Source organism: Plectropomus leopardus, chromosome 4 (genome assembly GCF_026936395.1).
Source record: "Plectropomus leopardus strain MGB_pleo_1.0 chromosome 4, ASM2693639v1, whole genome shotgun sequence".
NCBI classification, from domain to species: Eukaryota; Metazoa; Chordata; class Actinopteri; order Perciformes; family Serranidae; genus Plectropomus; species Plectropomus leopardus.
This window is the reverse complement of record NC_142179.1, coordinates 31,792,971-31,820,751: the sequence shown is the minus strand read 5'-3', so window position 1 is coordinate 31,820,751 and position 27,781 is coordinate 31,792,971. Positions and strand designations below refer to the sequence as shown.

Below are 27,781 nucleotides of genomic sequence, written 5' to 3'. Positions count from 1 at the left end.
CCTCTGTGTGTGTTGTAATCTGAGCGTCTCTGTTTGTTGTGGTTTGTTGTGTTGAAGGTCTGGCTGCATGTGCACAGCGCATGTTAGTGCATGTGCGTCTGTGTGTATATCCCACAGGCTAGCAAATGGTGTCAGCGCATTTGTCACGTGATTGCAGCCTGCCCAAATACATTGGTTATAAACAAATTGAACCTGTACACATTTTTGAGCATGGATTTTCAAAGGCAAACATAAGGCTTGTGAAAGCCTGGCTAACAACCGACTTAGCTACCTCCATGTTGAGAGCCGTGTGCAGACAACCTCTGAATTATGGATACGTTCTGAATATCGTATAGAGCTCTAACAAGTACATTCAGCTTATCATACAAATTATATTTATGTGCCTCGACTTCAGAAGAGACTTAAGTAGAGTAGAGACAGGACTTTTACCCAATTATTGGTACTTTTTTTTAACCAAAGTATTCAGATTAATTCCTCCACCAATGGGCCCCCCACACATGTTCTCTCCCTACTTTCAGTCTATCTGTATTAAGCATCCCAGCCTATAAACCGCCATGGAGACATGTGATAAGACAACATAATGAGCTCATCTTTAGATTACATGCTGTGTAAATGGCTTGGATAGACCCCAAAACTAACAAGAGTCGCCTAAACCTTAGCTCAGTCTGAGGGCCCCTGTCGATAAGCCAGGGTCGGGCCCCTGGAGACAAAATCTGTAGAGGCCGGTGTCATTGTTCACCGGCCCTGACAAATCAGGACAGGTGGAGACATTGCTCTGTCTTTGTCCTCCCCTCCGCCACTCCGCCCTGACACCATCCTGAAACCTGATCGGGAAGTCGAGTCATGCACTACCATTCTTCATAACTCAATACTACCGTTGCTTAAAGCCCTGTTGCCCAGCAACCAAATGTTTTGCCGCTGCGCTTTTATTTTGGACTTTTTCTGTCTGCCGCACACCCCCACCCTCCACGCACACACTCATACACACTCAAGTATCCCAGGAATTGCATCACTGAAATGCATTCAAGATCTCCCATGGATCATCACAAGGCCCATAATACCTCCCATTTTCTCTTTTTATGCTTCCCCCCATCTGCAGAGGAGATTATCATGGACTTTCTCTGTCTTTCAATCCTCCGCTTCTTTCTTCATCTTCCATCTCCCTCTCTCTTGGTCTACACCTCAAGCCATTGATCACCAGGCGTGCCCAACCAGCTGCACTTGTTGATTGACAGGTCTGCTGTTCTGCGGCTAACCGATGGGAGTGATGGATAGGAGCCGTTCGGTAATAAACACAGAAGCTGTGTGATAAAAGAGCAATTCCTCAATCTGCATCTCAGCAAGTCTGAGTTTATAGGAGACATTACAAGATGAGAGGAGATGAGCTCACTGAAAAAAATAACCTTCCGGCCTATAAATGGTTGAAGCCTGCCTCTGAGACGGCGCTTCAAACGCAGCGGGCCCGTGCTAATGATAAAGACAAATATCTTGGTTAGACCAAGGCATTACTGATTCTATCCATCACGCCTCGGGAGAAGCGGCAATGGGAAGGCGTGTTGATAGCTCGCTTTGCCTTCTGTGACGAAATCAAAAGAGCCGAGAGAACTTGAAATTCAATTCCAAAGAGCAAACCGCAAAGCTGTCTTCCACTCGTGACAACAGCTTCTGTTTACTCAATGGCAAACACAGGTGGAGAGCTCTGAAGAGAACACAGCTCCTTTTTCCCTCTCCAACCTTTTCTTTCCCCTTTCAGTGGACTGGACACAAGATAAATGCTACACACTGATGCTCTCTCTCACACACACACACACACACGCACACACACACAGTCAGCCACTATAGGTGAAAACACACAGTTATGCATTGTAGAGGTAATTTTTTTGAAGCTCTGAAAAGAATGAAGACATAAAGGTGATATGTCTTTCAGTGAAGCACAGTTTAAATGAGGAAAAATAAATGGAGAATAATATGGATGAGGTGGGTAAAAAACAGAAGAAGTAAAAAAATGAATGAATGAAGAGATTTTGCATGAGAGTGTGTGTTTCATTAAGTATTTGATGTTTGCAACAGCAGGCCTGCAAAACAACTCTGTATGTGCTCTACAAATAAAGTTTGTTAGTTTATGTGGATAATCCTTAAAACCACACATCAGTGACACAAAAGAATATGTGTGTTTAACTCATGAACTGGAGGCATGACAATTATTTACTTATACTGGGTACCAATGAAATACCTAGTGGGTGCCTAGGTACAAGGAAAGGGGTAGAGTAAATAAGGAGGTAACATATTTGCATTAAAGTGGAATACAGAACTAAACAGCACTGTTTTTTGTAAGGTAAAATGAATGGCTTCAACTTCTTTTTTTTTATGATCTGATGATACAGGACAAAAGAAGCTCATCTAGATTCTTCTCTTACGTCACTTTTGATTTTCAACATCCTACACTGGATGCCAGCACTAAGTTACAGTTCCCCATATATAATTATATTTAAAAAACACCCTTCCTTTCACACCTAATGTTTTGTTCCACAGCAACAATAATAATGTAAAAAAGATATTAACCCTTACCCCAACTATCAGGGATGTAAGGTGTAAACATTCTCCTTCTGCCAATGTCAACATGGATTTGCTGTTCACAACGTTGCATTATCAAGGAAGCAATGGGGTGCATCCCCTGGCGTGCCAATGGTTTACGGCTTCTTTTCATTCCAAAACAATGTGGGGAAGATTTCTGTTTATCCAAAACACATATTCTATCGTCACCAGGACAACGGGACGATGTTAGACACGAGCCCTGCTTTTTAGCCTGTGCAGAATTAATGGATCACAAAGGAAAAAGTATTGGCCACTGTCATCAGTGAATGTCATCTTATTCTTAGATAGGTAAGTGGCAGTCACAAAGACGAATATTGGCTGGTTTGTATTAAATTGTTCCCCAACTTCGTCATTCTGAGACCATAACACAGCAGATGTTAAGGATGACTAATTTTCTCCTCCTGTCCAATGTTACTATTTAAGTTACATTACATACAGTAACATATATGTAGGGTAGGAATTTTGCATAAACAGAATTACTAATTGTGAAACTTTTTTGTTTTTGTTATTAGTTTTTATCCATCCCATAACAATCTGGACTGCTCTAATCACAAATCAGGGATCTCTAACAATGCAAAGTAAATGTGGTCTTCAATAATTCAGGGGCCTCTCCCCTGCTCTTATCTATCTGTTCTATTTCTCACTTAAACACAAAGTTGTTGGCCCCCTTTTACATAACATTCTTTCTACTTCTCTTGTACTCACAGATAGGTACCCAATAAGTCTATGACTGATACGCCGGATATACTAAATAATTATACAGTCATTTGTGGGCTGTAATCTAAAGCCTTGTTTCCACCATCAGCCAAGTTGCGGCTGCTCAGCGCTTCAGACGTGGAAGAAAAGGGGGTCTGTGCCTGGATGAAGGCGCATCAGGACGGAGCGATGGAGGGATGTTGTTGTGGAGGCAGGATGAGGTCAGAGGGAAACGGATCCATCCATTAGGAGGTATAATGAGAGGGAGCAGCTGCCTGCCGCTGGGTCAGACAGCACACAGATGTGAGGGAGCCTCAAGGCCCGACATAGCCGAGGGGGAACGCTGGAGTCCCTGTGCCATGACCTCATTCCCAGGAGCCAGGGCTCCCACTAACACCAGCACTACTCCCAGCAATGCCAGGCCCTCCACTGGCTGTAGACAGAGATCATCCATGCTCTAGAATCACCTGAGAAAACCCTCTATACAGGGAACATTCTGGGCTGTTCAGCTCCTGCGATGCTTGGCTAAACTCTGATCGACCTGGAGGGGCACAGCATGCCAAACACTGATCTCAGCATCACCTCCACTGCCCAGCGCAAGCTGCACAGTCAAATATTCCCATGGCTGGTTGAATGTTTTAAGCTTCAGTAGCGTCAAATGGGGTGTAGAGTCCATTATATTCTCTGTGTATTTTTCTTTAAAGTGAAGAGGTCAACAGAAGTGCCAGCTGGTGTCATGGTGTCATTTTCACTCGTGGACATTTTGTCCGCAAAATTGCTGGACGGAATCGGCTGCACGAAGTCAATTTCTACTGGAACAACAACATGGCCGATTTATGTTTTCAAGCCAAGAATGCTGCGAATATCCATGCACATCTCCTGCCTTTTTATCAATGTTTGTATGTAAATAAATTAGATAATTATGTCTTTATCGTAAGTATGTTAGTGCTAAATTTTGGAGCCAGATTGTGTGTGGGAAAAGAGGCGACAGAAGGAGTCCTCTTTTCTCTTGATGACAGCAATGTTCCCTTGGCAGAAGCCAGGAGATGCATCCCGTGGTGAAAAAAAAAAGAAAAAAGATGAAGCCAAAAGAGAGACAGAGAGAAAGTAAATGTGAGGAACCAATGTCAACAAGTGAACAAGGAGGGCAATTCATTGCAATCATTTTAACCCCTCTAAAAAGTAACTTGGGTGTATAGCTAGTTTTTGAGATATGCTCATTTTATACAAAGAGACTGAATAATGCTTTTGCACAGCACATAAGGTAATGTAAGGTAAGGTAACAGAAGGGATAAGAGCGAAGCCAAAAGCCTTATCTTACTGGTGAAAAAAGAATGAATGCTCTAGCTATTATGGTTATTATTTTAGATCTATTTTAATGGGTTAATGCAAACAATGACCAATGAAAGTCAGTTTTCGTTAATGCACCAATGTGAGAGTGGTTTCAATCCTCTTACCAGACCCTCAGAAGAAAACACATAAGCATATTTTCCAAAAGGTAAATAAGTTATTAAAAATTTGTTATGTTTGGTCGATAAAAACCAAAAACAACTAAAAATTCTTAAGAAGATCCTAAAATGTCTTCATTTAACAAATTTGTTGAGCTGAGTGACAGGAACTATGTATAAAATGCACAAGACTTCCTATTGTACCTCCTGTACTTCCTATTGTGATGAAGCACCACCCATCACACTGCTAATAATGTATGCAGGAGACCACATACACAAATTCACACAGGCGTATGTACAAATGCACATCTGCACTGCAAGAACACATTCAAGCAACTCACGCAAACATCTGCTTTTACACACGCAGGCATGTGAGAATCATAGATGATGACATACAAGCATGCACGCACACGTACACCTCTGCAAAACATTCTGATTTATACCTCTCAGATTCCACTTTGCTGCTTGTGCTGTTCGCTCAGGTGACGACACTCATCTCACACACGCACACACGCACACACACACACACACACACACACACACACACATACACTGAAGTAAGAACAGTGATTCTTGGAGGTGTTGACACACGCAGCCATTTCAGATGACTGTGCGGCTGACAGTTGGTGGTGAGCTGAGTGTTGTTCCCTCTGTTGTTACAGGCCTCTGCAGTGTCTCTCTCCTCTCTCCCTCAGACGATGACATCCAGCTTAGTCACTCAAGTGCTCTTGCTTTGTAATGCATGTTCCCTTGTAGCTGCAGCGCTCTCCAAACAAAACTGGAAGCTTTTCTTGGAGGAGCGAGACATTGTTCTTGTACTTTATCTCACTGACACGGAGAGACAGAGGCAGACAGAAATCCGTCTCCGCATTTTGTCTCTGCACATGTCTCTGCAACTGCTTTTATTCTGGTGGATAAAATGTTCATTCTGGGTGCATGTCAAGTCAGTTTTTTGAATACATTTATTGTGGTTTGAATTCCTTGTTATAAATGTTTTTATGGTTCCATTTTTTTCTATACTCTTATATTTTAGTTTTTACTTTCATGGTTGTCAGCTGCTATTATTAGCTGGCTTCAAAATGTTTACCCTACAGCGCATTTCTTCTATTACAAACTGAGATTAGCGTTAGGCATGAGGCCTATAAAACGCCTTTCTTTTTCAGAGATATTTATAATATGTTTTTGCAGCTTAGTCACGTTCAACCAAGGATGTGAAAGCAGATGATCCTCTGGCTTTTATGTCATGAAAAATACTCCAGTATGTTGTTACTGCAAGCATTGGATAAATAGTTGCGTGGCAACGTTACAATTCAGAGCGACACAAGCAAGAAACACAAGCTGGGCTAAAAGAAAGCCAGAGAGCACTATTTGGGTCATTGAATACCTCTGTGTTTACCCTGAGCCTAGTGTGGGATTGACGCTTCGATCCCCACCTCCTCCTGGGAGTTTTTCCACCGTGACATGTGCAATGGGGGAAACTTAAGCTTCAGCAGATCTCCCAAACAGGAATTTTCACTTCTCCTCTTCATAATCCTATAACCCCCACTGCCTTAAAACCACTGTGTGCATGTGTGTGAGTGTGCATGTGTGTGACAGGTCTAAATCTTCTCCAAACAGCAAATCAGTACAGCCTACTGCTCAGTGTGAGCACCAAACAATGAAGAGCAGGCAGTCAGCCAATCAGCATGAGGCTGAGAAATGATTGGACATGCCGCTTTATGACCTTTCAGGTGAATCACACAAAGACTACTGAATATTTACTGAATAGCAATGGAAACCCCCTCCATTGCTGTTCTTGGCTGGCCCGTATGAATCGCAAACGCAGAATAAACACATTGCAGATCCCATGTTTTAATGTGATGACTTTATCATGGTGAAGAGCCCCTGCACACAGGGGTCATTCATCTAAGATCATTTGAGTCAGTCTACACTAACAGAGTGGGCATGCTAAAATAAACCACTGCAAAAGGATTTAGTTTTAACCAATGGTGATAGACTTAGTCTTTATTGTTTCTGAACTGGAGAGAAGATCTTTAACATTTTCAAATACTGGCTTAAATCAAGTTGCATTTTAGCTGGAAAAAAATACTCTTTTTAACTCATTCAACTATGTGAAAAATCATAACCCTCTCAAAACCCTTTTTATATAATCAGCATCTGTACATATTTTTTGCAGCGTACAGATCCCTCGGGTTGTAATGCACTCCATCTTTGCCTTACAGGTTTATTTGCAGAGCCCAAGTAGTAACATTGCACTGTGATCAAATTAAAAGGAGTTACATTTGCTGCAGGCAGCCATTTATCTTGAGGTCAAGGACCTTGAAAAGACAACTGTAATTTGGCAGCAGCGCGAGCAAATCCATCCTTCACATTTGCCCGGACTGGCAAGAGCTTACACACCAGCACAAGTATAGCAGAGCACATCACAAACACTCACTAAGACCACAGAGGACGCCAGAGGAAAGCTGAGCTTTCCCTTCAGACAAACATTATCGGGCACGGAAGAGAGCCGCTCAATAATGTTTCTTAGAGAGTGCAGCAGGATTAATCAGGCTGTTACTGTTATATTTATTTCCTACAAGGTCGCCGCTGAAGGCGAACCAGGCTTTACGGTGAAAGATAGCCGACAGCGGAATGGCAGAGAGGAAATGAAGTGGAAAACTGACTGCCTACTTCACTCACACACACAAAATCACACACACACACACACATTTAGTTACCACTGCCCTCCACATCATCTGAATTACCAAAACAGATGAGAGGGGCAATTATCACAGTCTTTCCAGCAATATGCCATTTAAATCAAATCGCTACATTGGACTTTAAAAACACATCACCCACCTGTTGCAGGAAGTGGTAATTACATACCAGGGTGAGAAAAAAAATGGTAATTGGTTGTTTCACGGGAATGGCTGCTGACAGGAAACCCTCTGTGCTTAATGTCATGCAGTTGTGCAACATGTAGTTTTTAAAAAAGCATTATCGCAAAATGGTCTGAAGTACACTCAATAATACCCATATACAAATAAGACCATGTTTTATTTTTCATTAGCTTTCCAACAAAGCCCCACTAACACCTGCTAACATCTGGCTTTTTTTTTTTTTTTTTATGGAAAAGGTTACAATCGGTATTCACTTACAGGTTAAATGAGTCTGCAGATATTTATATTATTTATATTTATCAGCTCCAGGTCCAATCAGCTCCGATAGGCCTCCATCGGCAGTGATGGAAATACAACACCTGGTTTGTTGCCTTAAATTAGCCCTTTTGTCTGCGTGATGCAATGATGGGCCTTCAGCAAATACTGTCAGTCTCCTTCCAAGCAGCACTTGAACATCTTTCAAATTCGTCTGCACCAAGTTTGATAGAGATACTGATTAGCAAAGATATTAAAAAAAATAAAATAATAACCTCCATAATATTTTCGCTAGACTCCATCCTGCTTTCTACTGTTTACTAACCTGTTTCCAGACAAACAGAAAAAGAAAAAAACACATAAACACAGATAGGAATATGCTGTAAAACTATTGTTTTGACTTAAAAAAAAGGTTATTTTCCGTGCTGCCTTACATGTTTTAAAATTTAAAATTTAAACTTAAACTTAAAATTTTAAGGCAGCCCAGAAACTAACCTTTTTAACTTAAAACAAATAGTTTATTTTTTAAACTCATCTGCTGCACAGTCGTGTACATGGCTCTGGTCTACCAGCAATCGTAAAAGAGTCTATTGCCCATTTTTAGCGGGCTTTCCTGTGTTTAAAAAAACCTGCACACTCACTAATTTTGAATGAAAAGGGTGTAATTGATCAACAGTCTTCCATTTGCCATTAAAACTACAGTACCCATGAGCCACTGTGGCATGTACATGAACGCATGTACATACTGTATGTGTCTACAAGTAGACACACATCTGTGCAAACATTTGAAAACCCACACACATACCCACACAAACATTCTCATGTACAAAAAACACAGACGACACAGAACAAACCTTTTCACCCCAATGTTGTTAGGAAAGGTCCTTTCTGCACTGATCAATGAACCAATTAATATGTTGAGGAAGGATTAAGAGGCTTTTAGGTCAAAAACAACATGTCTCACAGTGCCTCAGACACTCCTGTTGTGGTGGAATGCCAACCTGCCATTACCAGGGGATTACCTGTAATCTCTTATTACTTAAAACAGGGTGGAGAGCCTATCATGCGAGGCATCTTCAAAAATCAAATTGTGCTGTCAGCCGGGCTTAAGACTTAGTTTATACACAGACTCATATTTGTAGAGAAACATGCCTGCATTTGTACCCCGAACTACTCAGGAGGACAGAGCCTGAAACAACCGCACAGACACGGTTTTCTGCTCAGACTTTAGTGTCAACAGAACTCAAAATGAACTCCTGTTGTTTTTTGGGATAATAGCAGTCTCTCACTGAGGGATCAAGCCATAAAGACCTTATGATCATCAAAGTGTTAAACAGTATTTATGCAAACACAGCAAACTGCATGGAGAAGTTTACAGCATAAATCCATGCGCGTTCATCAGCAGGAGCAAACCGCCAACTGTGCCACACAAACAGAGGCAGGGAACATGTAAAGACAGAGCGAGATGAAAATATTGGTGCGTAAACTACATTCGCCTCCTCTCTCTCTCTCTCTCTCTCTCTCTCTCTCTCTCTCTCTCCCTCGCTCTCTCTCTCCCCTGGATAATTGCTATTTTGTCTTGACTGCATGTGCTGTTATTTATTTGCACAGGAACTGAGACAGTTTCCCTTGGGGCAAGAGATGTTTTTCAGCTAGGAGTGTTCCTGGTGGTGTGCAAAAAACTGAACAAGGGAGACACTGGTATTATTTTCAGCCCATGTAAGAAAAAATCTATAAACTGTACTTTCAGATTACCTGATGTCTACCACATATTATCTTTAAAAATGCATCTTTTATGCTCGTTTTTAGGTCCATACACATATTTTTGGGTTTCTAACAGAATATTTTTACATGCGTTCATAGTCAAAAATCAGTTTATTCTCCCCATACTGTCTGTTCTGGAGCACCTGTATTAACCCTCTTTCTGAGACGCTCCATTTTAGTGCCTGTGTCTTTAAAAAAAAACAGGTCTACTGTGATTGGTCAGTATTTACAGATCTTCTGCATCTGCGCTCTCGGTGTCTCTGCAATGTCATTGCAGATGGGAAATGACTGCGGCTAAGTATAGCTGCACTTTCTACCATTAAAAAAATCACCAACAAAGGCTTATAAACCATCCAGGTTTATCCAGCAGGAATATGATCCAAGATTGTGGAAAAATTAACAACATCAGCAATCAAGCTTCCCTGACATTAGCATGTAGCTACATGTAGCTGCGTACTTACACCCTTGGAATGACTATAATGGAGTATAGTGGCACTTTCTACTTTGAAAAGCTTCCAAACCAAAATCGTTTTTGCAGGATATGATCAAAAGGAAATTAACATGGACAATCCAGATCACAAGTTTTTTCAGACGTTAGCATGTAGCTAGATGTGGCAGTGTTAGTAATGTTAAAACTTTCAAAGAAGTACCTGGAGTACACAACCATATAAAGATGATCATCATGAGCTGCTGTCACAGTGTCTCTCAAACAGTCTGAAGCCTGAGATTTTTGTTTACAGGGATTACTTTCACATACGTTTACATTGGCATTTTAAAACTTTGGCCGTCATCATAAAATGATATATATTTATGACAGAAAATAAGGGAAAGCATAACAGGTCCTTTTAGCACAGGAGATAGGACAGGTATTTCCACTTGAAGTGTCCTACAAAGTCAAACGGCAAACTTTTCTAGGCACTGCATGGTCAATATTTATCTATGCTCCTAAACAAAGGCCACTCTCCTTTTTGAATGCAAACACAAACTGGCCTACAGACATCAGCGACAGCAATTGCATGCGCTTGAAGTGCTTCATGTGGTTAGAGAGGTCACAGCGAACTTTCACTCAGCTCAAGTCCCATTAAATTAGAGAACTGAAAGGGGAACGAGAGGGGAAATGAGGAGATGAGTGAAAGCAGAGGAGGAAATAGGAAGAGGGAGATTTGTTGGAAACATGTCTGACATAAATGAGAATCATTACAAGCATTTTGAATAGATGTTGATATGATCGCCTTAAACAACAATAAAAACCTGTGTAGGAACAAAAGGAAAGCTGAGATGTCTGCAGCCTTTTATAGCTGCCACTGTGATTGTTGTGTTATCTGATATCTTTTATGACAGCAGAGAAAGTTTCCAAACCTGTTTCGAAACCTCCACTCAGCGCACTAGGTGCATGCTGAGAAATGAGCCACGTTACCCAGCCTGTATCAGTGCACTGTGCATGTTTTACCTTTGTCTCTGCAGTCCAGATGTCAGCTGTAGCTCCTACAAAGTGAGTGTACCATTGGGTCGTGTCTTTTAGGCCGTCCCAGGGCTGCACGGAGGAACGGGTGTCTCTGACATACAGGGCAGGAATTTGTGACAGGCATTTCCCCAGACGAATGGCAGGGGGAGTGAGGATGAACAGAGGCGCAGATGAAAGGGCCGGTGCGGCTCGACCCACATTTCCATGTCCTCCCATCAGTCCCAGACCCTGTGAATGAAACATACCACTGTGACATAGTGTGTGAGTATGTTTGTGGGACCATGTATGTAAGAAGCATCTGTATGATATTTTGGAAATATTTTACATGTTTCTGTAGATGCATGTGAGCATATGGGACTACTTTTTGTAGACTCATGATTACATATGTCTGTGGGTGTAGGTATGTGTGTGTCAATGTGTGTTTGTAAAGACATATATCAAAGAGAAATGCCCCAGGTTATCTCTGTCATGACTGGGCCCCCTAAAAGTGCTTTGCGACACTTGGATGGATTGATAGACAATAATACATAGGTACAGGGTGTGTTAATTACTTTACCTGTCATCTTGGCCAGATCTTTTTTTTTGTTAAAAAGAAAAGAAACGAAAAAGTTAGCAAAGAATAGCATATATCTTTGGATAACCTAAAGAGCAAACTAAGACAAAGAAAATGTCAAACTGCTTGGTCTATAAAGCATGAGTTACAATTTACTCTTGATAAAGGATCACATATCATGCATGTTAACTTAACTACAATACCTGATGTAATTGTTGTAAAGGTATGAAACTACTAATTGTGCAAATGCAGTATTCTGAAATTTAAGTCTACATTTCTCACAGTGACACTTTATGCTACATATTCTGCCTACTCTGGTCATATACAGTGGAGTAAATAAATATGAGTGAAGTGATATTAAAACTGTAGCTTCTTTTTGGGTAAAAGCACTCTGAATGCACCAGAAATACAGCACCATCCTCTAAAAAAGCATTGCAGTGATTTCCACCTGAAGTAGTAAGCCATCATTACAGCGCTTTGATACCTTTGTTTCAGTGACAAGTAGTGCAGTGCTTTAGAATGCAACTCATGGGGTTCAGCTTGTTTGCTCTCTCAGTTTGAGGACAATTTGTCTTTTTGATTTCAAAGGACAGACCAGGGCCCCAGGATGTGCACCAGGCTTTCATTTCAATTACTGTAGTGGCCAAAAAGTGTAATTACATCACCATGTGACGACCCATGGGGCCCCAAAAGACATTTTGCAATAGACTTACATGGAAAACGAGACCTCTGCAAATTAGTGGATACATTTTTTGAGGGTCAGATCTCTCATGGAATGACTCGATTTATGACCAGAATTTGATCAATCTGGTCTGATAAGATTTGAAAAGTTAAGAGTTGTATAAATAAATGGATTTATCTCTGTTCAAGTTAAGTAATATAACAAGTCACATTTTTCAAGTATCTTTATTACAGCCCACATATTTAGGTCTAGTTTGCTCACAGTACATCTCAAATTAATGTGTTTTTGATACATTGACATTAAAATACTACACATAGCACCTTTAACCTGAAGTACTGTACAGTAAAAGATGCACTAAGCAATATACACTGCATGGGAAACCTGATCCATGTTTAAATATATATCCTTACCTCTTATGATTAACAAACAATACATAAATCATAGGAGGGTTGCAATTAGGTCATATTTAATAAAAGTAAACTGCAGAGCTTGGCTTGTTTAGGTTTCTTGCATGATTTATCATAAAAACAGCTGCTTAGGTTAATGGTTTCAATTGAATAATCAGTTATATAGTTTTGCCACACCTCTGTTGACACGTCTCAGTGGAGCCATTATTCAATTAGGTGATTAATTTCACTGAAAAGACAAATTAGTACCTCCTGTGAAGACCTTCCCAGGATTTGTAAAGCTTATTTAAAATGACTTTACTTTACTTTCGCAATTAATCTGATCTTGATGAATATCTATGCCTGACCATTTGTTATCCAGTGAGAGAGAGAGAGTGAGAGAAAGGCAGAGGTTGACTGCTCCACTGTAAATATGGACTGTGGGTTTTATTTTTCATAATGGTAGTTAAGTCAGTGTCTGGGGTATGAGAGAGCCCACCTGGGCCAGAGGTTTGCAATCATAGATTTATACTCTGCGCTCAACTAGTGTTTCAAATCTCATAACTCTCACATGCACTTTGCCAAGATATCAAAGCGGTAATAACTCATATATAAAAGAGGCAGTGAGAACTTCCACATGGCCGGTGATTGCCATTCCTGGTTGCCAACAAACTGTGTGTGTGTTTAAGAAAGAGACAAAAAGAGAAAGACACTTCACGCATTTAACTCCAAATATCTTCAAATATCTCCAAATTAAAAAAGTGAGGAAAGTTTTTTTTTCACTCACGGTCCAGTGACAGAGAGGTTTTTGGCAGTATTAGTGGCCAAATTGTAATAGTTATTCCAGTATGCTCTTTTCAGGTGAGCTACAATGTAACATACACATGGGTAATAAGAGAAAAAATGGGTGCTAAATCTCAAACCAACACTTGCAATGCCCTCAGGTCAACCCAGGTCTCAGGTGTTAAAAGAAGTCAGCTGAACCATATCTGAAGATGTTTTATGACTGCAATTAATTTCCATCACACCTACACTGAAGTGTAAAGAACCATGTGTCCTTTTTTTCTTCAGCCATGTAGTAAGTATGATAGTTCATCATGCAGACAAGTGAAAACACAGAGAAGTGTGTGTTTCTTCACAATGCCTGAAGCATTCAGTCTGACCTTCTCCCCTCTCCTTCTCACCTTCTCCCTCTCTCTCCTCTGCCCTGGGGCACCGATGGGCGGGCCTTGAGGAGAAGCGAGCGAGGGGGCCCCTGGCATCACCCATACCTAGTCTCGAAAAAGAAACAAAAAACCCAAAGAATGATGGCTTGCTCTGACGTTGTTGAGACAGTGCTCAGGCCAGGAGAAATGAGGTAAATATCAATGGCGGTGGTCTCACATAGCCCATTAGTCATTGTCTGCAGCTCACTGTCTGAGCATCAGCACAGAGCAGCCCTGGGGTTTGCACCACCACCACTGTCCTCCTGGAGAATTGTACCCAGGCGAAAATAAAGCAACCCGAGCCGCGCATAAATCATTAGGAACATTTGTTACCTCGGGTAATTGTGCTTCATTCATCTTCAGGGCTTTTTCCATTTGTCAACTCCCAGAGGCTGCTGGGTGTCAGCTGTACAGGTCTACGCTGTAGGTTATCCTGACTGTGCCTAACCAGAACTACAGAAGAGGAGGCCGGTGGGACACAACACTGATACACAGTACGGCAGCATGATACTACACTAGGCCACTATTCAGATCTTTTGCCTGTGGTGTAGTAGTGATATATAGATTTGTTAATTTGATTTATTGTATTTATCTACTTGTTATCACATTTGCAAAGTTGCACCTTTGGTCTGGTCTGTTTCTGTGCTGCTGTAACCATAGACTGTAAAAATAATGGACGTCGCTAACATGATGTCATTACGATGGGATTTGTGGACTCCCATTTGAAAACCTTGATTTTGGCATTTTGGCCATCACATCTTGGCTTTTTGCAGCTAGAGGCAAGCTGCAGAAGAGCGAGGGGTGGATCTGACTAAAAAGCCACGCACACCATCTGCAGACAGCCTGTATCAAATAGCAGCTCACACTTAATTATGCCTAACTTTAAGCCTTAATAAAATCTAAACGGGTGAGTCATATAAAAATTCCATCCCTATACGGTTGCCATGATTGGGTAAATTAGCCAGAAGAACCAAAACAATTTTTGTACCAGACTTAAACATATTTACTTCTGCTGTAAAGTCTGGCACTTTAACACAGCGGTCTTTGGAGAATGACTGGCTTCTGGAACCAGCCTCAAGTGGTCTTTAGAGGAACTGGAGTTATTTTGGCTTCGTTTTACAGCCCAGAGGTTGCCACTTTGCTGTAACACATTTAGTTTAAGGAATGAAGTTCTCATCTTAACTGGTCTTATTTTATCTTCTTTTAGTTGAAGTAAACAAAAAGAAAATTAGACACAGTCACTATTTTGCATTTATCTGCCCATGTATACAACCTACTTTTATTAGGTTTCTTAAAACAAGCTGGCAACTCTGCCACTGAACACTAATGTAAGTTTGCTAACATTCTCATAGTGACAGTGCTAACTTGCTGGTGTTTAGCAGAATAATTATGTTCACCATCTAAGTGAAGCATGTTAACATTTGATAATTAGCACCAAACACAACGTACAGCTGAGGCTGATAGGAATGTCAGTAGTTTTGTAAATATCTTTTCATAAACAAAGTAGGTCTATTCAGAAATTAACATTTTGACCTGAAGACTGTGCTGGTTGAGACTGTCAAAATTTATTTTAAAAAGGGACAGATAAGGTCCAAATGCACCAAATTTTATGATAGTCCATCCGACTGTTGAGACATTTGTCAAGTTGGTGATCAAAGCTGGATCAAAGTGGTGAACCAACAACCCTGCCAGCTCTAGATTCCAGCTGCTAGCAAGGTTAAAAATGCATAACACAAAGGCAATGGGATAGAGTTGGTTTCTTAATGCTGAAATTAAGTGGTGCAGTAGAACAAAATAAAAATCATAGATGGTTCTTGCCATCTTGCGCAGCTCTACACTTAAAAAAAGAACTGATTGTGATTTCCTTATTCTTTTTCCAAGCTTCATCTCTGTTTTTCCCAAGTGTCAGAGCTGAACATAGACTGCACGCCTGTTGCTCCAAAGCCTCACCTTACGCCGGCTAGAATGCAAGTTTAATCAATTTGTGGTTGACACATAAACACACCCTTGAACACATCTTGCAGAGAAGAAGATGAATGAGCATAGGCTGGGGGTGTGTTTTAATGTGTATAGTGATCTGCTTTTTAGGAAGGCATCTATTAACACCAATTGCAGCCTCACTGCCTTGGAACCTGTCTCCAGCTGTTAGCACCCTGCCTCCTCCATTCACCTTAGTGACACACACATCTTTAACACACCATCGTCTGGAACACACACACACACACAAACACGCACACACACACACACACACACACACACACACACACACACACACACACACACACACACACAAAGATTTACCTACACACACACACAGCTCTAGCAGCACTCTAACTTAACAAAAGGCAACCTCAGATCTTATGACGTTTTTGAGGTCTCATTTTCTTTTTAATGCTCTGCTGCATTTGTTTTTAAAAGGAAGGAGCCGTACAAAGGGAGGAAAGAGGGGATAAAAACAAAGAGAGAAACAGGGAGGGATGGATAAAATAAAGCTTAAAAGAAGGCATAAAAACATCTCCCCCGCTATGAATGATTTAGTCCCTCCTGGACTTTTTTTGTGGGCTGAGACTCAAAACAAACACCCCTTTCACTGCAATCAGTTGACATAATTTCAATTGCAGTGACTTTTAAAAAGCACGTCTGGTGTGCAAAGGCCTTAACACTGAAAATCAGCACAGCAGAAACTAAGATATCCTGACATTTTATCCCTAGAAAGGGTTAAGTTTCAAATAGTCTGGTTTCCCATAATGCAGCTCAATGGCATCTTTTTGTTAGGCCTTCCCTTCCTGTCAAATGCCTACATCTTTCAGACTCCAAGCTCAATGTTTTGGTCAGAGGTTTTATGTTAAAAATGCATCTTTGTCTCTCGAACCAGGCTGAGATAACCTCTTTGACATCATCTGAGAAATTTACTTCACAACGCTACATTAGAGCTGTGTTCTCTCACAGCATTTAATAAAAGGATCTATGTCTCCATCAAAATTATTATAAAAGGTTTAGGGTTTGTTTGTGTTTATATACTATAGTATAGCAAATAGAGATGATGTGCAAAAGGTGAGGATGTGTGATGAAGAGGAGAACAGCTACAAAGAGAGAGAAAGACACATTCAGTGTTTTCGGCTCTTCTAAGGATCAGGCTCACGAGTGGCTGGGTGGCTGCTGCTGACAGGTGAGGATGTCTTTTATCAACAGGTGTTAGGAAGCCAGTGAAGATATGAGGACAGATAACACAGGCAGGCAGCACAAACGACCCAAGAAGAGAGTGACAAAGATGGAGAAAAACCGCAGACAAGGAGTGTGCACGACCACAGCCACATTCTCAGCCTGCAAACACCCTTTCACCACTTCCAGAATCACCTACCACACACACCCACACTTATCTCCCCTAAATCTGAGGGAGGCGGATGCTGCGAAGATCTACACATCGACAGCACAAGCATAATTAGTAGAAGACGTGCAGCCAGCCGTTGACCAAGCTCGCAAACACACGTTTGGTCCCAAAACAAACAAGCAGCGATCTAGAACAAACAGTGGTAATGCCCTCAAGTCAATGCAGCCTTTTATGAGGAGCTCCTTACACACTTCAAAATACACTCCCAAGCACAAGCATTTAAACCTCTGAAAAAAAGTCAACCTTTTTTCACGTTTCAAATAACATGGGGAAAAAGGCAATCAGCAACTTGCATGAAATGTTCCAAAAAAAATACCAATAAAAAACAGGTTACATTATTATTATTATAACTATTATTATATTAATCATCATCATCATTTTATTTTAGCTTTTTTTTCAGGTCACTTCCTGTTTTTGTTCTTTTACTTTTCTTTCTTTTTCTTTTGTTAATCTAATTTTAATTTTTGTTAATTTTGTTAACTTTTTACAACTTTCTTGTTAATTTTTGGGTCACTTATTGTGAAATTGCCATCTTTCCATGTTTTTAAAAGACATGAGGCAAATTTGCCCAGGTCAATTGTAAAGTCAGATACACACAAAGCAACACACAAAGTAGACAGATGCAACATGTGCAAAGAACAAACATGCAAACCTTGCTGACATTAAATTTTAAAGGATTAATGCTTTTGTCTGATTGTTTTGGATTTTGCATTTGGAAAAAGGGGCAGAATTCACTCAGTCATTTAGAAAAGAAAGGACATTTATAATGTATGAGAGAAATAAACTAAGCCACATCTGTGATGGAGATGATCCATGAATGTTTTTTGTAAAAGTACAATAACAAAAGCTCTTTAAAAAATTGCACATAAAAGCATGAAAGACAAACAATATGCAACGTAGCATGTAGAACATACTGTATTACAAAGGACAGGATGGATAGGTCAGGACAGACGACAAAGCTCCCTGTCTGCCCTGCCAGATGGACACCTTCACTGTTGTGAGATGTCCAAGCTGGCTTCAGTCCAGACAGCGGGCGAGACCACAATATCTGTCCCCAGGGAATCAGGGCTATCTCTTGGTGTACAGGTAGTGGGGAAGTCAGCATCCTGCTTCTAAAACTGGAAGAGGAAACTAATCCAGGGTCAAAGAGGGCCACAGTGTTGACTGAAACTTCACATGGGGACGGGGTAGGGGTATTCAAAGTGTTTTCCCCTCTCTCTAACTCCACCATCTTCATTAAGACCCTGCACCTGGGCCCGAGACTGATCCATGGGGAACTCCCTCATGGCCACCGCCAGTTGGGCCCCTAAATCTGTCCCCAGCCCCTTATTCAATCTCCACTTATCCCTCCTTCCTCCCGTCTTCTACCCTCTCTGCCATTTTGGGTCAAGCTCAGAGCTACAATGTTGAGCCAATGCAGACAGGAAAGGGATGAGATAGGATTAGGGAGATAACAGAAGGCCAAAGTTGGGTTTGTTCGCTGCAAAAAAAAAAGTTCCGAAAAATGATCGCTGTGGTCTCTACTTGTTGCTCTAACAATTAATAATGGGTTGTAATCAGAGACATTTTCAACACTTCTCCTGGGTTTCAGGAGCCCGGTTGCCAGTTGTCAACCAGTGTTGAGAGGGCGACACAGACCCAGACCCAGCTAGCACCTGATGACAAGCCTCTGCTGGTGTTCATCTCTCTCTGACTCGCTTGCTCACACACACACACACACACACACACACACACACACACACACACACACATGCACACACACAGGTATGACTAAGGGCTCATATTTGGGACAGAATGAAAGATTCTTAAAGAGAAACTTCACGAATTTTCAAAATTCATACATTTTATTTCTATAGCCTAATACAGTCCAAAAATATTACTAAAAGTGAAAAAATCTCTCCCAAATCCAAAACCCAGAGCACTTACATTCAAATTTGTTAAGTCATAGGCTATGAAGTCTGGAGCTGCTCCACAGACAAAGAATTTGGAAAATAAATGTTCTCGACGACACTAAGAACACTACAAGAGAGTAAAGCTCAGTTGGGTATAAAAAAGTAAAAACAGTCATTTTGTGGGTCAGCAAAATCAGGCTTCCATTTATTGTCTATGGAGCAGCTCCAGACTTTATACCCTATGACAAGTTATCACAAGTTTCAGACTTACTCCTTACTCTCCTTTTTCACTGACTTTGCTGGCGCATTTCTGTGTTTCTTGGTGCATTAGAACCAACTGTTGAATAATCAAATAGAATGAAACCATTTGCAGGAATGTTACCAGTGTGCTTGTTCCTGTGCATGAGAACAAAACAAAAAAGGGACACGCTAATGAAAACATTGCTTCATAATGCTGCTAAAATTCCACAGGGTACAAATGACCCTTGTGAGAGCATGGAGAAGCCCCTCTGCTGTTCACCAGTGAACCCTCATCCTAACTACCCTAACACCAATGATTAGGGCTTTAGGGCCTGACGAAAGCACCCACAAATGCAATAAAAAATTGGCAGTGTTACATAGTCACTCTTACTAGCCATTTTGCCAGGTGGCATACATGCCAAACAGTCATGGACCAGTGCATGAAGAACAGGTTACACAGTATGTTCACTGATGCACTTAAAGGTGCAGTGTGTAGGATTTAGTGGTATCTGGCGACAGGATTGCAGAAATGAAACTTCAAACTGATTCGCATGCGTTCCTGTAGCTCTACAGCAAGAGCAAATGAAACAGCAGAGCTGGATGACGTGTCTTTTTATTTGTACTTGCTTTAATGTATACAGTACACAGAAGTATAAAATCAGAATTTGCTGACCCCTATAATGACAGGTCTGTCACTCAATGCATGATAACTCTGTCTTTCTGTGTCCGACTGTATTCTTAACCTACGTTAGAAAAGTGCCTGTTATAAATACACTCAGCAGCACACCTTGAATTATGTGTTCAATGTTAATCATCTAGACTGAGGATGATTGATATGTCAGTGACACACTGTACTTCATCCATATCAATCAAATGAATGCCTTAAGTTGTTTTTTTCCCTCCACTTTATATTACAAAATCTGCTGCTAAATTTGTTGTCATGTGTCACTGAGCAGATCTCTAGATCCCTGATTTAATAAATCAGCAGTTATAAAAAAAAAAGTTTAAATTGTGTCATGCATGCAGACAGGTGAAGCATGAGCTGGAAATCCTCATGTTTTATCAGTTAGATGGACTTAAAATTGAGGACAGATCTGTGAGCCAAAACTTATCATCAATTGCTGTGAAGTTAGCAGGGTTATCTAATGCTGCAGCTGTACTCTTTGTCTGGATAAAAGCATCTCCCACATCTGAAATTCAGAATGGGTGTTTATTGTCAATAATAATAACTCAAAGTTTTTTTTGTGCTATCAGGTGAATGTTATTTAACTGCAATTCTTGTAGGTTTGTCTGCAGGCCCACGCCATATGTTCTGCCAATATGTGTTTACACCAAGAACCATTTCCACTCAGTAACAATCTGAGTAACAATCCACAGCCAGCCGCGCCTGCAGTGGCGTCACGCAGCTGCTCCAGCCACAGCCCGCTCTGGAGCTCTGTTATTGTTACTGGTAGCATTACCACGCTTAAGTACGACAACATAATTTGTAACAATAAGAACAAATTAGCTCGATGCCATCTGTGCACAACATGTACTTATAGCTCCACGAGCAACACAAACCACACACTCATACATACACACAGAGAAAGGAGCCAGCACCCAAAGCACATGTGAGCCCGACGTCTCACTACAGTTTGTCTCCCAAACACAAGCGAGCTCAGATTTCAGGCCTTGTGGTCTCCAAAATATATATCGAAGTACACATCAGGCTGTGTGTCACTACTGTTTACAGGAAAGTGATTTATGGGGCTTTTTGAGTTGAAGAGGGAAGGGTGATATGCTTTGAGTGCATTTCAGAGAGGAGCTGAGAGGAGGTCAACTTACCATGGCCATTAAATAATCACCAGAAAATTCATTAATGAGGATTATTTATCCAAGAAAAAAAATGACAGTATTTCATGTCCATTATGACAATATAATCACATCAGAGAACCATTAGTGAATTAGTCTAGACAGTTGCATTTTTCTCTTGTGGTTTCTTGGATTTGAAAACTCGGCATAATGCTTGTGCAAATGCCAGGCATAACTGCATGGGAGTAAGATAAACATAGTTTGCATGTTGTCAAATAAAGCAACCGTAACAGACTCTAGAAGATCTATGTCCCTTTATGCTGTCTTCATGTGACAGGCTCTTTGTGTTGGACTTTGCAGACAGCAACTAGTCCAACTGGTACGGTTCCATTTTATTTAGACTAAATGTGTGTCTCCATGCGTGGTCGGTTTGTATCTTTGCACGTATGGTATACGTGCACACTTCACAGGACCTAACTGTGTATTCTCAAAACACTGACGTCTTAGGCAAGTACGCCATTATGGAGGCATGGTGGCGTATTGTCAGTAGAGATAGAGAGTGAGATAAAACCTCTTGCACAGGAAAAAGAAAAGAACTCCACTCACATCTTAACAGATGTAAGGGCATGTGGTTTTTCACATGGCAGATATAGGCCTGAGCCTCTTGAAATACATACTTTTGATACAAAAAAGTGAGTATGAAGAGGTAGAAAGGGTGATAATTTATGATCTGTACGATAGAAATCTTTTCTGGTAAAGCTAAGGAGGCTGTAAGACTGTTAATTATGTGTTCATAATGTTTAATAGAAAGATAAACCAAACTGCTGCAGAACAAACATCAGTTCTGTGTCTCTAATGCACTAAATGGGTGAAAGAGACATTTGAATTCTGAGTTTTTGTAAATGTAAGCTGTAGTAACACTGCAACTATTGTGCCATTTTTCAAAAGAGGATGAAACCTTAATCTTTATTTGTGGAAACTGTGTCTCAGCATCAGGTTGTTTCCCGTGGCAGGGGTAAACGGATTTTGAGGGCCTGTGTTGTTAGGAAACGTACTGCCAACTTCAGTGCGCAGCTGACTGGAATACATAATACTGTATAGCCTACAAATTGACAGAAGATGTCTTTTTCAGCAAGCCCACACAGAGTTGTACCTGTAGTGATTTAACCAATTTAAAGCAGTTTCTTTACACACATTGTGCTGTTAAGTTTGTATTCCACTCAGAAACATGAACCTACTTAACTAGCACTGATTCACACGAGACATTAACTTCCACGTACGTTATTTTAACATCTGCTGAGTCATTTTGGCTTTACACATTGTGACTGATAAGACCCAGTCGAGAAGCAAATGTGAGTGTCTCTGCCTGTCCAGACTAAAACGCATCACTGGAATTTTGTAAACTAAAACAGGGTCAGCTGTGTTCAACATTTTAGGAGTTCCAAAATGTCAGAGTAGTGTGGATGCTAGGAGTAAATGTAAAACGTAAAAACATATTAGAATGGATGTAGCCTCAGTGCTGCTCTTAAAAGAGTCCAGTAATGGCAAATGGCCGGACTGTCAAAATCCCCCCCAAAAAATTGTAACATCAGCACATATGTAGCATATAGAGTCACTGAATTACCTAGAGAATGCTCAAATTACAGTATGTAACATTTATAGTATATACAGCCAACAATGTCAGTCTCTGTCAGACGTGAAGACATTAAGAAGTGTAACAGAATAAAAATGATCAGTTGGATGCCAAAATTCCCTTCCACTGAGGGACACTAAACGTAGGATGCATTATCATGGCGAATAAATTTAATAAGGCTAAAATTTCACATCTTGTTTGTTATTTTGATCAAATAAGTACACAAGTCAAAACACCAACTCAGGACAACCACAGATTACTGGCCCCTCTTTCTGATGCTGAGCCTGACACTGCAGGCATACTGAAATACTGCATATCTTTGTGTAAAACTAGCACCATGTGTCACTGAATTATTAGATAACATGTTGGTATGTCATCTGAACAAATTCCACCCTATTTATTGTACTTGGCGATTAAAGCAATTTTGATTGTGATAATGGGTGTGATGGGGGTCAAACTGTGAGCAGAACAATATAAACCACATGTGCTTTGCTGCAGTTACAAACCACATGAAACAAAAGGAGGTGGAGGCACCAATTCAATCCAGATATGTCCAGATTCAAACATTCAGCGGAAGGTGGCCTGGGCTGAAACACCAAACGACCACCCCAAAGTCACCCTGCGGTCTCACAGAAGACAAATGGACCGCTGAGGCTCGGTGGCATCACAGCAAAATAGATCTAGTTACGGTGATATACGGAGCAGCTCAATCTTACTCTGCCTGGTGTTTGAGCTTTAATTGTTAAGTTGCACACTGCCTGCTTCCAAGTATGCAAGGAATTTCAAGAAAAAGGGGAAAGAACTGGAGGAAAGAAAAATCAAATTAATCCATAGAGCCTTGTGTTTTTTGGCAAAGTTAGAATGGTCTTTTTTTGTGTGAGACGGAGAAGGAGGTATAAGGGTGGGTGGGAGTGTGGTGTTTATTGGTTTCTGCCAAACCAGTCAGAGAAGCAAACACAAGCAGAGTGAAACCTGATCGACTGGCACTGTGCCTGGACCAGCGGCGGCACGGTGCAGCGTCAGGGGAAAAACACTGACAAACACACACAAGCACAGGACCCAGGTCTCCAAATAATCAAAAGATGAGCAGGCCAGATAAAAATAATACCCCCCAAACACATCAGTGAATTTAGGGCAAACCCCAAAAATGTCTCAGCACGTTTTATGGAGCAGACCAAGAACAGGAGCACTGTGGATGTTCAGGAAAGTCTGATTGGGGATGACTTTTAAGCGTCTCCTCGGATGCGGGGAAGTTTTCCGATTGAAGTTTACTAATTCCATCCCCTTGATCCCATCCCACTTCGCTCTTCTACCACCACCCCCTCACACACACACACACAGTCTCTGGCCCAGCAGGAAAATCCCTCTGTGGCCAGGCATTTCTTTTTAACTTGATATGCTTGTGAATCACCCCCAGTGCAGCAGTGCTGCTCCACTAATGAACACAGGGCCCACAGACGGAGCTGTCCATGCCCTGCTACGCTCCCCGATCGCACTGGAAAACAGGATCCAGCTGCCCAGCACCCTGTCATTATAGAAAAAAAACTCCCAGAACACCCTCTGCTTGCCCCTAGACCCGTCTCATCCCCTAACCACATCTCATACTCACCCATCAGGCCTCCTGCTGCTAACCTTGGCCTGGACTTAACCTCTGTAACCTGCCTTCATCTTCAACCCTGCCCCAGCTGCAGCAATAACCTGCATACCACATTATTAATTTCAGGTCTTGATCACTTGTTTTTATCGCAACACCAGGCAAGCAGACCCTCTGCCTTCCAGTGGTGCATCCAAGAGGGGAGGGGGAGTGGTAGGGGGGGGGGGGGATTAAATAAAAATAATGGGCGAAATCAGTGGAGACCATGTTGATTTTGAAGAGGCTGTGGCAAGCTCATTTTTTAAGGCAGCGTAAAGGTTTTTGCTGCATTCACACTACATAAGACTCAGAAACTGCTTGACCAGCTGCAATATCACTGAGTTGCCGTTGAAGTGCTCCTTAACGTCATTACGTCATCATTGGCTTGTGTCTGTCTGCTACTTGTCACAAAAAGCAACCTGACTGAATGTCATCTAAAGTTTATATTTGGTCATAACAATAAACATATTAAATAAATAAACATATTTATGCTTTTGGTGAATGTCCGAGTCCAATTTTAACCTCACATTTCTTCAACCCATGACCGCTTGCAGTGGTGTAATGTAATGAAGTAATGATACTTCATTATAGTTTTTTTTATTTGTTTGTTTGTTTTCTTATAGTTATAGAGATATAGATTTCTATGTACTTTTACTGCTAGTCCACTACATTCCCTGAATAAAATGTTTACCTTTACTCGATTACATTTCCCCCAAGCTAGTTACCGCCTACAAAATAGTGAAGGATGGGATAGATGGAAAAATGAAGGAAATGATGGAAAGGAAAAACTGAATATTGTTCTTGTTACTTTTACCTTTCTCAAAATTCTGACCGCTGCCTTTTCGTATAAACAGCATTTACTCGTACTTTTCATTTAATAACATACAACTTCTTTAGATACTTAAACACAGTAAATATATCGGATACTTTAAGACTTTTACTGAAGTAATATTTGATATATATTCTATTCTATTGTGGCTTTAACTTCTACCAAAGTCATTTTCTGCTAAGAAATCTTTACTTTTACTCAAGTATGGCTTTTAGGTACTTTATCCACCACTGCCAGTGGGCACCGCAAAACACAGAAAGATTGCAGTCAGCTCAATTTTGATTTGCAGCGCGTCACGCCCTTCAGCAGCAACAAGCGTCGGGAGTCAGATTGTAGCTTCATATCAACAGCTTTCATTGAAAATGAATTGCAGCCTTTTGCTATGAGGCTCAAAGTGTGAACACAGCATAAGGCATCGATTAGTACCAACAATGTCAGGAAGAGGGCTCAATAGTGCTCCAAAGTTATGCTTAATTTTGGCAAGGTAACAACTGGTATGGCCATTTTCAAAGGTGAAAACTTGAAGTCCCACCTCAAGACATCTGATTGTAAATAGGTTCTATGGGTACCCATGAGTCTCCCCTAAATTTTAAAAGGCTTGTTCAACGCATTGCCTAATGTATAGACACATAGCACATAAAGACAGTATTTTGTGGAACTCAAAACGTTAACTGCACTGGTGTTAGTCTGTCCACATTAGATAATTAGCAACATTAACTGTAAAACAGGAAACCAAAGTGTATCAGTACAGTTAATTAACTCTCATATACACAGTTTTCAACTAGCCTGTATACTTCAAAAGCATAACTGGAAAAATTCTATGAAAAATTTCTCAGGCCGTCTTTGCTACCTTCAGAAAACACACATACCTCTGAAATTCTTGCTCTGCAGTTGTTTGAGTAATCTTGGTTCTCTAGGAATTCAGCCTCATTGTACTGCTGCCCTGCATGAGATATTGCCTTAAAATGTTTTTTTTTAAATATAGCAAGAGTGTATGACTTCTGTTCAAAAGACCATCTCTGCTTTCCGACAATATTGCTGATTGTTGTCTTTATATTTGTTTATGCACTACATGGTGTAGTGAAAGCGATAAATCTCGAGCGACAGTCTTGGATCTGTATCTGTGCCAGACACCAGTATAAATATGAACGTGATGTTGACAGTGTGCGGAGGAGGAGGATTCAGGGGGCTGGCATGAAATTCCCATCTGATAAATTCATCAAAGTGTTATGCCTGTGGTGTGTGAGTCTTGGCTGTGAGGTGGCATGAAAAACAGCACACGGACACACACACACACACACACACACACACACACACACACACACACACATACACACACTCACTCACAAGCACAAGGACGTTTGCCCATGTGCACGCTGAGAAGCAGACAAAGGCACACACACATGCCCAGCTGATACCAGCATCAGGGTAGAGTGAAGCCATATCTAATATGCTGAGTGAAAAGTAAACACAGCACCGTGGCATCAGGGCTTCCCGCTCACTGACAAACCATCTGACTCAAAACAAGCCTGGGGCCCGAAGGCTTCCAGGAGTCCAGGGTGGGGCTGGCTGGCCATAAAACACATATGTGTACACAGTCACACACACAAAGACACACAAACTAGAACAAGAGTCAACTAGATATAATTGCTCTGTTGTTGTTCTGTCAACAGCAGTTACAGCAGAAGTACGACAAAATGATTTACAGGGGGAAATTGGAGATTTGTAATTTGAAAATTCTTCTACAGGGAAAGGCTGTAATGGGGGTGTTTGCTGTTCTCACATTGATCCACCACTGAGGCAGGGTTAACAATTGGTAATAACTGCAAGGATTTCTCACAGACACTGTTGTCTGCCTCTTTCTGTCTTTCTCTTTTAACTCTGGCTTCTCTGTGCTGAACCATCAGCCGTCCTGGGACCCCTCTCTCTCTCTCTCTCTCTTATGGCTCGTTTCACATGTTGGATCTGGATCTCCTTCCTCCAGGAGATAGAGCTTCTCCTCTTCTGTCTTTCTTTCATACTGTGCAGTTGCTTCATTCTTCTCTATGGATGAATGATTTTCTTCAGTTTTTGTGTTTGTATCTGTCCCCTTTCCAGGTCACATGGTGGAGAGGATGTCATGTGGATCAGTCTCTAGCTGTTTGTTGACACGTGAAAGCTCCTTGACATTCGCATCCATCCATTTTCATCATACATGTTCACATTCTGTGTACCAAACTGTCATATAGGTTGCCTATAATGTTTTTTATGTTGTTAATCTATTGCACGACTCTGTTTGACCTGGAAGAGGGATCCCTCCTAGGTTGCTCTTCCTGACCTTTCTTACATTAATTTTTTCCCAGTAAAGTTTGTTTTTGGGAAGTTTTTTCTTCTCTGCTGTGGGGGTCAAAAAGGACAGATGGTGTACAGTACAATGTATAGATTGTAAAGCCCCCTGAGGT

General features: G+C 41.1%; 1 protein-coding gene across 4 annotated transcripts in view; it reads right to left on the bottom strand.

Annotated features, from left to right (window-relative positions):
• LOC148189804 (uncharacterized) overlaps positions 1-27,781 on the bottom strand; it is a 111,522-nt gene that overhangs the window by 18,897 nt on the left and 64,844 nt on the right. For all 4 annotated transcript variants that reach the window (XM_088077126.1, XM_088077128.1, XM_088077124.1 and 1 more), the window contains one exon: positions 11,091-11,333. In XM_088077126.1, the coding sequence (XP_087933252.1) occupies positions 11,091-11,321 (231 nt within the window). In that variant the 5' untranslated portion in view covers positions 11,322-11,333. The remainder of the gene's footprint in view (positions 1-11,090; positions 11,334-27,781) is intronic.